The sequence below is a fragment of the Pygoscelis adeliae genome, unplaced genomic scaffold (assembly GCF_000699105.1).
Source record: "Pygoscelis adeliae isolate BGI_AS28 unplaced genomic scaffold, ASM69910v1 Scaffold11, whole genome shotgun sequence".
Classification (NCBI taxonomy): domain Eukaryota; kingdom Metazoa; phylum Chordata; class Aves; order Sphenisciformes; family Spheniscidae; genus Pygoscelis; species Pygoscelis adeliae.
In genome coordinates this window covers 1,253,279-1,265,471 of record NW_008824059.1, presented here as the reverse complement: position 1 = coordinate 1,265,471, position 12,193 = coordinate 1,253,279, and the positions used below count along the sequence as shown (strand labels likewise).

The 12,193-nt window shown below is 45.0% G+C and overlaps 1 protein-coding gene across 1 annotated transcript in view; it reads right to left on the bottom strand.

The window, feature by feature from the left end:
• Window positions 1–12,193, bottom strand: part of SHISA6 (shisa family member 6) — a gene marked incomplete at its 5' end in the record, with an annotated part of 266,943 nt that overhangs the window by 3,982 nt on the left and 250,768 nt on the right. Inside the window, one exon of the mRNA XM_009334072.1 lies at window positions 8,198–8,350. Coding sequence (XP_009332347.1) covers window positions 8,198–8,350 — 153 coding nt within the window. The remainder of the gene's footprint in view (window positions 1–8,197; window positions 8,351–12,193) is intronic.

The following is a 12,193-nucleotide window of genomic DNA, read 5'->3' as shown; positions in this document are numbered from 1 at the left end:
AGAAGGCTCTGGGGAGACCTTATTGCAGCCTATCAGTGCTTAAAGGGGGCTTATAAAAAAGATGGCGTCAAATGTCTTAGCAGGGCCTGTTGCGATAGGACAAGGGGAAATGGCTTTAAACTAAAGGGAGGTAGATTCAGACTAGATCTAAGGAAGTGAAACACTGGCACAGGTTGCCCAGAGAGGTGGTGGATGCCCCATCCCTGGAAACATTCAAGGTTCAGGTTGGACGGCGCTCTGAGCAACCTGATCTAGTCAAAGATGTCCCTGCCCATGGCAGGGGGGTTGGACTAGATGACCTTTAGAGGTCCCTTCCAACCCAAACTATTCTATGATTCTATGATTCATCTCTCGTCCTTTTTGGCTCATCAGTGACTTCAGAAGACCCCAGAGTGAGACTCATCCCAGACACCTGGCAGGGAGCCATCCTCTCCTTGGAGAAGACAGCACAACACCCACTGGTGTGCAGGATGATGATTCCTCATGCAAAGTTAAAGCAAATTTCTCCACCTTACAGAGGAAACAAGGTATCTTGCAAAGTAACCTTATGGGAGCAGCCTGGCATAGAGATTACAGAGCTGGGAACACACATACATGACCCAGTAAGTACTTTACCTACCAGCCTTGAGCCAAGTGTCGATGGGCAAAGACATCATCTCCTATATATCCTGGCTGGCTTCTGGGACCTATCATAAAATTCTTTTGGAAAGTCTTTTGCTTATAAGACAAGTATGATAAAGATATATGATAATGATAATAAAGAGGAACCCCGCTGATTTTCTCAGCTCCAGTATTTTATTCAGTAGTACGTGATGTAAGGTGGGAAATTATCAGATGGTGGACGAGGAAAATTTCACATGCATCCTCAGAAGGATATTTGAGTGATAAAAAGAGCAAAGCTCTGCTGCAGGACAGTCTGGGAAATCATGAGGCGGGTGAGGTAGATGGTCCTACTTCCGATGCTTAGAGTCTCTGTAGGCAATCAACAGACCTAGTAGTAAATATGGTGTGGACATTTCCTATTTCCTCTGACATAGCCATAAAACTATAGGTTTTATGTACCACATTGGCTGAAAAATGAAGACAATTGGCTGGCTGACCCATGAGGCAGAGTGCTTTCAGAGGAAATGTCAATGCCTTATGATACGTGATTGGTGCTGACATCATCCCAGAAGTTTGCTCACAAGACAACAGTTACACATTGGTGCCTTAAGATCTTCAGCCAAACCCTGGGGTGTCGTAAGCCTCCTGTGCTGGTTGATGTCACTCACTAATTTCCTTATCTCCTCTCCCACACATTCAGCGCTCTCTTCAGTGCCCCCTGTATGCTGCTCCTCATGGTCCTACAAAAAGTCCACATAATCCAGAGGATCTGTGAGGAGGATGGTTGATCCCCCTGTCTCAGCATCCAAAAGTACAAGCTGAGAACACGTGTGCTGAAATGCATGGCCTGTTGGCACCGCTGCTGCTGCCAACCTCTTCTTTATAGCCTACACACCACCAAGGCATGAGGATTGTCCAGAGCTCTCCTCTACTGGCATGCTTGCTGCTGATGGGATTTGCTCTCCAGAGTATATGTTGTAGGAATGAGTCTTTTTTTGCAATCAAAATCTCCTTGGAAGAGTATCTCATTGCAAATGTCAGACTCCTCTGGCCTCAAACTATTGTGTCTTTAAAATCATCTTCTAGGAAGCCTGAGAAGGACTGGGGAAACTCCATATGGCAAGAGTAATTTTAGACATTTTTATTCTATAATGTGGCCATAGATAGACTTGCACACACTTAGTGTGCACAGGCTTGATAATGATGCTTGAGGCTGGGTGCAGAATAGGAGCTAAGCAATTAACACTCTGGCACTTGGTCTCTGCTCTGGATGAGAGAAGTTCCACTGGATTTGCCCAAGTGACTCTAAATAGATGTAATTAAAGCAGAGAACATCCCAAATGGAGATGTGCTTGGATACTTACACCTGGCTGTACTAATTGCCAGCAGGAGCTAAACCAGCTCATGTGAGGTTTACAGTGGTCCGAGTCTGTTAGTGAGGCGGCAGAATCAGTTGATTAAAAGCGGTTTTAAGTTGTTCCTTGTTAATTTGGATAAAAAATGCAGCATGCTCTACACTTTAAAAGTTTTGCCAATTAGGAACATTAAAAATATCCTTTCCTTCCCTCTTCCATCCCTGTAAACAGTGTGAAGTCTGCATGGCCTTTTGCTGGCAGTGGCTAAACCATTCAGGGAACTGATTTCGTTTCAAAGGTGTTTCTAAGCTCGTACAGGCTGTCTCCTCCTGTGATGCTGAGATACAATTTTAGATGTTGGCACAACTATTCCGGGAACATTTTCAGGTGTAGACAAACTTCACACCTCCATCCCAAAGGAATCAAAGCCAAAATGGCAGTTTCCCATGAACAACATGCTGGTTTAAGCAAGCACCAGACAGACATTTAACAGGCTGTTGCCTCTGAAAGGTGGTGTCAGTTCATGAGAGTTGCTGAACTAGTCATGGAGAACGTAGCTCGACTAGAGGCCGAGCGTGCTGTATCACGTGTGCCTTCGTGCCGAGGGAGAAGCTCAGCACAGCTCTGTAACTGCAGTGTTTCTGCACCCGGGGAAAGCAATGAAATGAATACAGCTCCAGGCTTTTGAGATTGGAGGCACCAGGTGCTTCACCCAGCGTGTGGGGGTGGGAACTGTGGATATTTGGTTGCATAGCTTGCTAAAATCAAAATGCCTCCAGGACATGAAACCATCCAGTCTCATTCATCTCATCCTCATTGCACCAGCAAGTTCACTGGGATAGTGAAGCTCTGATACTGCTACCCCTTATCTTTCCATTGACATTCATATGAAAACAGATATTTGTAATTTTAGCCAAATTAAAACTACAATCAAATAGGTTTCTCCCTCATGGATGTGCTTAAAAATTCAAAAATGTGTCCTAAGTGGATTCCAAAAGGCCACAATCAATTAGCAGACAGAAAGAAATCACTGGTCTACTGATTGACAGACATTTCTCTTTTTATAGCCAATCTCATACTTCTGAGGCCTCATTAATTTTTTCCAAACATGTGGAAGTGGAATTACTGGAAATTACATTTTCTGCACAATTTCTGCATTTTTTTTCATTGTTTTTTTGTTTGTTTCCCGCCCCCTCCCTTTCTTTCTTCCTTTGGCAGTTTCTGGAACATTGACCAGGGCTGGTCTCGCCAAACTTCAGGAGTGTTTGAGTGCTTCATCTGACTTGGCATTAGGATAAGCTGATTTGCCCTCAGGCAGGTTTTTATTCCTTCCCATTTGGATGGAGAGCCCCAAATGACTGCTCTTACTCACACATCTCACCTCAACATGTCTAAGATGCCATCGCAGAAAGGCAGAGCACAGCTCCTCTGACACTGTAATTAGAGAAACGAGGTACATTTGTGGCGTTCTGGGAAGAGAGTGTGGAAAAGCCAAGGATATTTTTTCTTCCCATGGTTGTATGTTAACATGGTTAAAATATGTGAATGTGTGTGTGTATGTAAGGCTATCATAGTAATTTCTTTGTTTTTCTTAAAGGTATTTTCTTTGCTTTTCTTTCTTTGCAGCTCCAGTGTATTTCCTCTTTGGGATTGCCTCCTGTTTTAATTGGCTTTAACATTTTCAAGCTGCCTAGTCATTTGCAATGATTCTTTAGCCAATACCAAGTGGTTCAATATGCCTGAAAATATTAACCTCCTTCCTGACTGACCTTTCTCACTTAGCTGGAAACAGCAATTCCCTGGAGCACTGGGCAGGACAGAATTAACACGGCTGCTTTCACTCAGCCGTGTGTTCCCACACCCACCCACCACTGCTCTTCCCACACGCCACCCTGACAGGGCTGCCAGGGCAAAGCTGGCATAGGGCTTCGCATGGAGGTGGTACCCTGTCCCTCAGAGATCCTCCTACCTGGCTTCACAGACAGCAACCCCAGATGGGTTTCCTGTTTTCTCTTCCCTGCGTACGAGCTGGGGAGGTAAACAGCCATGGAAGCAAAAATCCCACTGCTTGCATGGGACCTGGTCCTGGCTGGCTTCTATGCAGCCAGCAAAATGTTTCCTACTGCTCCATAAAAGGCCTGGACATCTTCAAGCCCTTGCTCTGGAAGGAGAATAAGCCATGGTGCTGCTTTCTCAGTCAAATGCCAGCAGAGGTGAGTGCCTGCCTTGCAAATCCAGCGGTGAGGAGCTCCCCTGCCCAAGCTGGGCACATTCCCCAGGGACGCACAGGTATAGCTCTTCTCTTCCTTGTTGCACGAATCACTTAGAAGAGTCTCTTAAAGTGGGATGTACTTCATTAAGCTCTAGGCATCAAAACTTAGGCTTGTTATCCAGCAAAGAGCTAGGTAGCTTGCCAGATGTCAATGAGAGACTGGGACCTTCAGAGGGTTTCTCATAATATGGAGATGACAGTCCTTCCATTGATTATAGAGATGTCTGCATCAAACAGACAAGATGCCTGATTGCTGGATGGCTAAAGTAGGGTGAGGTGGATCTGACCATACCCTTGTTGAGCTCTGTCTCCTCATCTCTGGCAAGGAGATACTAAATTTTCTTTCTTCCTGGATGTGCCTTGACTATTCAATTTAGATGTTCTTGGGCAGAAACTGTCTTTCACTATTTGTCTCTGCTAACTGTGGGAAAATAAGTGACTTTTAGCTGTCTGGCAAGCCTGAAGAAACCCAGACAAATAGTTGAAACACAGATTAAAAAGTATCTAATGCCTTTTGTTCTACTTGAATAGAAATGTTTGTTAATGAGCTCTTCACAACATTCATTTTTTTTAACCATGGCAGGGACTTCATTAGAAACAGGTAATTTTAAATATGAAAATTAACCCCCAATAATTCATTTGCAAAGCCCAGCATTTAGATATTACTTCTTCCAGATTTTGTGTTACTTTTAGCTCCTTCATATGTCGTAAGAAAATGATATTGCTGGCATTTTACATGGGAAGGTGTCCTGGTTTCAGCTGGGATAGAGTAATTGTCTTCCTAGTAGCTGGTACAGTGCTGTGTTTTGGATTTAGGACGAGAACAATGTTGACAACACAACGATGTTTTAGTTGTTGCTGAGCAGTGCTGACAATAGTCAAGGACTTTTCAGCTTCCCATGCTCTATCGACTGAGAAGGCTGGAGGTGCACAAGAAGCTGGGAGGGGGCACAGCCAGGACAGCTGACCCAAACTGGCCAAAGGGACATTCCATACCATGGGACGTCATGCTCAGTATATAAACTGGGGGGAGTTAGCCAGGGGAGGGGTGACCGCTGCTTGGGGACTGGCTGGGCATCGGTCAGTGGGTGGTGAGCAATTGCTTTGTGCATCACTTATTTTGTATATTCTTTTATCATTGTTATTATTCCTTGTTTTTCTGTCCTATTAAACCATCTTTATCTCAACCCACAAATTTTACTTCTGTTTTCCAATTCTATCCCCCATCCCACTGCAGGGGGTGGGGAGTGAGCGAATGGCTGTGTGTTGTTTAGCTGCCTGCCAGGCTAAACCACAACAGAAGGTCTAGGAGCTGGGTGCTTATTTGCCTTTGGCTCCGGAGAAGACCAGCTATAAGAAAGTGATTCAGTGATCCTAGAGGTGCTGGGTATATGCAAGCCCGGTGGGAGTGTGGAGTGCTTAGCACTTTTAGAGCTGAAACTGCTTATTTAGTTACTCAAAAATATAGTGTGAGGCAGTTGGTTTGGCATTTGTCAGGTGCTTTACAAGAGGATGGGTTGGTGCCTTGCAAAGATGACTGAACTATATCTAGACCTGGCATTGATGGGTAAATAGCTGGTATTTCCACTGCAGTGTGCATGGATTCCCTTCCAGGGCTGATGCTGCTGAAAAGTTAAGAGGGTGAACGAACCCCACTCTAGTCAATGGCCAAAGACTAACTCTCATGTTCTTAGATTCAGGTTGACCGCCAGGTATCCTCTGAATGGGGACAGGGACACTAACTGTCCAGAGGGTCAGGAAAAGCTCAGGAGAGGAATACTGACTATGCTCAGCACATTCTTGAGGACATTTAAGCTTGGCAACTTAACACAAACCTATTTTTGTCATTTTAGACAAGTATCTAGGAAATGCAGTGCTAGAGTTCAATACTTATTCCCTTCTGCTGTGATCTACTGAGGGGCAGGTTGGACAGGTAGGAGCCTGTCCTTTCTTCAGCTGCTGAGCAAAATTTTCTGCACCCGATGGCTCAGACTGCTAAGACACCACTTAGTAAGGTATTGCTCAGTGCACAGATGGCATTGCTTGGTGTGAGTGAATTTATACTCAGTGTGAATCAGGTAAGCATTGTAGGAGTAGGTAGAGGATAGTGTTCAAATCTGACATACATTTCCAGATGTTGGCTGTGGAAGGGGTGGGAGTTTCAGTTAGCATTCATTTGTGTTTTTTTAATGTTTCAGTGAGATACATCAATAACTTTAACATAGAGCTTAAGGAGATTTCACTGAGCATCTGTGCACAATATGTAAAGCAATAAATGAACCACTGGCTGGAAGAGGTCTTGACTATCCCCTGCATCACAACAGGAGCAGCCATTGTTGCTGTTCCTGGTGAGCACTTCTCTAACCTGTTCTCAGTGATGCCAGGACAGAGATCTCCCAGACTCTGAATAGGAAGTATGTATCCCAGGTAATCCCAGGCACTGCAAATCAATTACAAATGAAACAGCAGTTTTCAGTGCTATCCAGGGGGTATATTTTTTGTGCTGAGAAATTTTTATTTCAGCTGAGAAATGAAAACAAATCATAACCTCAAAATGGGGACATTTTAAAGCAGTGATATTGCAATGCCATCATTTCAAGGGTTTTCTAATATCAGGTAGTATCATCAAAGCTGCTCAAGAACATGGACAGTTCATCACTGGGATGCAGCGAGGGAAAAATCCTTATGGTTGGGAGTGTGAGATCCAAATGCTACCAGGGAACATAGCTCATGGCGGAAGCAGAGTTGTGCGCATGGCACACTGAACAGGGAAGATGGTAGGCTCCAATCACAAAATACCTCATCTCTGTTCTCCAACACAGTTAAGCACATGCTTGCTTTTAAACACATCAGATGTATTTGCCTTAATGTTAAACATGTACGTAAGTCCCACACTGAAGCACCAAGGAGGGGGCTGAGATTTTTTACGCTGTGTTACATTTCCATTCCATTTTCTCTCCTGGAAAATCTTCCACACAGAGATCTGTTATGGACAGTTCAAAGGCCACTTAGTTTTCTGTGTTTCACTTAGCTGGCTAAATTGGGAATGCAGATTTTATGTAGACTAAGGAAGTAAGATCTGCTCCTCAACCTTCAGTGAAGCTATTGCAAGTATAAACACCTAAGTTATTTCTCTAAATTAGGCAGTGTGAATACGTGGCCTCATCCAGAAAATGTTCATGGAAACTTACTACAAACCTAGTGTCTGAGTCTGGAGAGAGCATTTGCCCGCACCAGTATCACTTATTTCATAATCCCACCAAAGCTGAAGAGTTTGCCATCAGTAAAGGTGATGGGCTGGAGCATTACAGGAAAGTTGGCAGAACAATGCAATACGTAAAACAGCAAGAAAGAACAGATATTAACTAGTGTGAACAGGGCAGTGAGCAACATGCTGAAATATCAGAGATGCACCATGGATCAGTGTACGGCATAGGTCAGGACCAGATCCGGACACATACACCATGAAACATGGCAGATCGCAGCAGTGCTCAAGGCAGGCAGATGTGCTACTACTGAAATAGATGCTCCCAACCATTTCAGCAGCTTTCTGTTGGCTTGAGTTTGTCATCTGGTTCCAGCTACCCCCACAGATTGTGAGATATCTGCCCTGGGCATGCCGAGGTGAGCTCAGCTGATCTGAGGCAGCCAGCTTGGCTCATCTTGATTCCAGCAGAAAGAAAAAGGATTCTCAGATGACTCTATCAGGAGCAGATATGAGGCAAAGCAGTGGGAGGCAGCACAGCAAGGAGGTCAGTAAGCAAGTAACCACATGTGCTCTCACAATAATGAAGTGACTCTTTCTCTGTACTCTTCCTTGATGGGAAGTGACAGCCAGAAGAATCATTACCAGAGATGCCAACTTGGGCAGTACAATGACAGAGAGAAGATTATTGCCTTAACTTTGTGCCCACTGCAGCTTACAAGCCAATGAGATATAAAGGAAATGAAATGAGCTGACACCTACTTAGTCTCTTCAGAGAAGAATATTTACTTGGGTTTGTCTTGACGGCAGACTCATAGGATGGTGGGAGCTGAGAGAGGTTCTGGAAGGACCGGGAGAAGGACAGATCATAGGGTTCGGTGGCAGAAGTAAGGATGTTGTTCATTTGTGGCTGGTCTGAAAAAAAAAAACAAAACAACAGAGAAAGGCATGTCCACAGTGTGCACCAAAACAAGTTGAGAGAGGCAAGCCATTACCACAAACTCCGGCAGGGAGAAGAGTTATATCTGAGCAAGCCTCAGTGACAGGCTGTTGGACATAATTCAAACTGGCACCGGCAGATGGGTGAAAAATGGATCCTGCGGCATTGTTTCCTTGTCCACAGTGACTATGGAGAGAAGCAAACTGCTTCCTCAAAAGCACATGGACAAACCGGCCCTCCTCACAGTGGGACAGAGGGTCTGGTGCACTGTGAGTCACCCCTCACTTACCATGGAGGGCTGTGTCATGGTGCTGTGGACTGACCCCACTGCAGCCTGCATGAGTTCAGGCAGCATCACTTACCTTTACCCCAGCAAGCTGTGCTTTTCCCACCCCCAGAGCCATGGGAATGAGTTTATGGGGTTATTTTAACTGGGGCTGACAATCAAATTGCTGTCTCATAGTGCCAGATTTCTGATTAATGCTCTGAACCTGGAGGCTCCTGGGCAAAGCCGTTCCATGGCCCCAGGGGTTCTGATGGGCTCTAGAGATGGCCATGCTTCCCCTGCACACAGGAAAGTGTGAAGCAGAGCTGTGGGGTGTACATCTGGGTGCAGACAGAAGACAAGGCAAGGTTTGGAGAGGTTCCTGGAGCAGGAAAGGTGCCGCCATCCCTGAGAGGTGGAGGATGTCTCTCTACTTATTTTCATTTTGTTGGTCACCGAGGGAGTCCCCAGCCAGTGTCAAAATGCTCGCTGTCAGGATGCTAATGCTGAGGAAACTGTCAATAAAGATTAGCACTGAGCCTGGATGTTAAAAGTCAAGTCCAAACAATCTGCAGCCTGATACTGAGTTTGTCTGGTATTGAAATCATGGTCCTTTGCTGCAAGCTGGATAGAAAACGATCTTTCATCAGCTCAGCCAAGGGACAGGGACCTGTTGAATTGTATTTATAACTCCCAGGTGTTCAGATATTAAAGTAGGCAGAGATGGAGCTTCAATTATTAGAAGCAAAGCTAGAACAGAATACAGGGGGCTCTGTGAGTCTCAGCTCTGCTGAGCTTGCACCAGTGACGGGATTGCATTAGCTGGGTCAAAAGGCCAAGGAGGTAGCCACTTCAAGTATGGTCTGAAAATTAAATCAGAGGGCTAAGTTCTCTGATACAGCTGAGGAGAGGCAGAATGCTCAAGTCTTGGGTTGACACATTCCTGTTGTGCACCCCTCTAAAGTGTGCTCATGAAGAGCAATGTAACATGTGCTCGATATGCACTTACGTGCCTCAAGACCCTCTTACCTCCTCTGAACCATGGACTGGTTGAGATTAAAGTGCAGCTTCTGCCCAAAAGTAATTGAGCAACAAGGGGAATTTCACCTTGACAAATGTGTTGGCTTTGTGCAGTGTCCAAAATTTGCTAACTTCCCTCATCTCCCACAAAAATTTAAAACAAAATCCACCCAAGTAGAGCGCAGATATTTCAGAAGACATTTTTATAGAGTCACAAATTAAACTGTTTCCTGCAAAAAAAATCTGCAGGAGTCAAACCATCTCATTCCCTGCTGCCTTTCTCCTGCGTGGAGTCCTGTTTGTGTTAGCAGAACATCTTCCTCCTCTCCGAGTGCTCACATTTCACTACATCCTTGGTGCTCTCTGTTGCCTAGAAATGGACCCAGCAGTTCCCACGCATGTCTGCATGTGGGGATGCAGAGCTGCCTCCACAGCTTTTCTCCCACTGTGACTTCCCTTAGGTATTTTAAACCTTCTGTCAGCTACCCTTCACATTGCACACATGCTTCTCAGTCAAAGACAGGCTGAGACAGTCTTGTCTTCCAGCATGAACTGCTCATGACTTCCCAAAGCCAGCGTGGTCAGAGCACTCCTCCGGACCTCTCAGCAGAGTAACACTCCCAGTGCTCAATTCAGAGGCACCTGAGCCATTTGGGGTATGCCAGGGTATCTAAGACATCCACAGAGTGCTGAAAGGAGTGATGTGGGACCTATCAGAGATCTGATGTCACCCATGTTTAGGCACTTGAATAGCAACTACCATGTCAACGAACCCAACACTTGTTCCTTCCTGCCCCTGTCATCACTGATTCCATGCACTCTGTTGCTTCCTCACAATGAAGTTTCCTACAGAACAAATCACAACAGTGCACACTTTCCCAGGTATGTCAAGGGTATGACCGTGAGTGGAGGAACAGCTTCCCCTCTCCTTGAGCACCAGTCTGACACCAGTGTGGGATACCCATCTTGTGTGAGCCCCCACCGCTGCCAGCACAGCAAGGTGAGGGGGAAGGAAACTGCTCTGTCAGGAACAGGGGCTTGGCACGTTTCAGCAAGCACCTGCATGCTGTCCTCTGGGCTCAACAACTCACAGCCAATGTCAGCCACCTCACAGAATAGGAACAGCCCAGCTCTCTGCCAGAGCATCGTTTTGTTCCCAGTTCTGAGAAATTATGAGGCACTTTCTTACAGAATTTAGCAATGGTGAAAATTTCCTCTCAACAATGCAATAATCACCTTGGTTAATAAACTCTTCTTTCCTATTGCTTATGTATGTCTCTGCACTCCTGGAACAGGGTTATTGTCTGGCAAAAAGAACATAGCCCCAAGTGAGCATATAGCTAATGTGTCATCTCTCTGAGAACATTATTTTCTTGCTGATGACTTCAATCCATGTCTAATAGACTGACTGCAGGATTAGGAAGTGCATCATATTCATCAGGGCACTGGAAACAATTGATTAGTTTTTATCCAGTAAACAGAGACTATATCAGCATTGAAACTACGTCCCCGCTCCTATTTGTGCTTGTGTGGCAAGGACCCTGGGGTAACATCTCTCTGCAAATTTCTCAGCCAGAACCTGTATCTAATCTCCATTTTGCATGGAGGTTTGGACGTGCTGAAATAAGCCCAGTCATATGTATGGAATTTGTGTTCAGTGCCAAAGCAGGAACATTAATTGACTGCTTGTATGAGGTGTGTGAAATTAAGTGCCACATATTTATCTGATGGGCTTGTGCAGAATCAGTACCTCTTCTTACTGCTTTTTCCACCCAGTCAGTCAGGAACAGACCGTAATGATTTTGGCAAATGAGAAGTCACCTTGAAATCCACTACCCATCATTCAGCAAAATAAGGGATAAACTGAAATGACCAAAGATAATTTCAGATGTCTTTTGCATAATGTAGTTTGAGGGCAAGATCAGAGAACTGAGAGACTCTAGTAAGGAGAAATATCTTGTGCAATTTATATTCTGGGACCAGTTCAGCCGAAGTTTCTTAGTTCTTTACTCCTGCAATATATTTAAGCATGCTTTTCTCTGGTCTCTCTCTTTTTTGTTTGTGGTGCTTGTTGGCTCCTATGGAAGTTGCAGGACATAATTAATTAACAGGATGTAAATGAAAAGGTCTCCCCATTCCCTGCAAGGCAGCTGAGGTTGTATGCTGCTCTGTTCCCCAGCATTCCCATTTGTTCCAGTCCAGCTCTACATTCTGGGCAATGGGAGATGACCACTGGGAAATGGACAATGTCCATGGTTACTGGGATTACCTTTGAGAGTCCGTATTAGTCCACATTTTCCTCACCACCATCCTGCAGCCACATGCCATTTTATGCCTTTCTGATACATCATGCATTTTGGGTGCAATTTGCAAAGTTATTCGCAGAGGAACATGGAGGAAATGAAGTGCATAGCGCACACAACAGAGATGGGAACATCATCCAGCAGTGTAATTTCTCTTGGTTTCTAAGTTCTCTTTGCTACAGCCTCAAAGCAACCACACCTTTTTACAGCCAATGCAACTTCTTAAAATT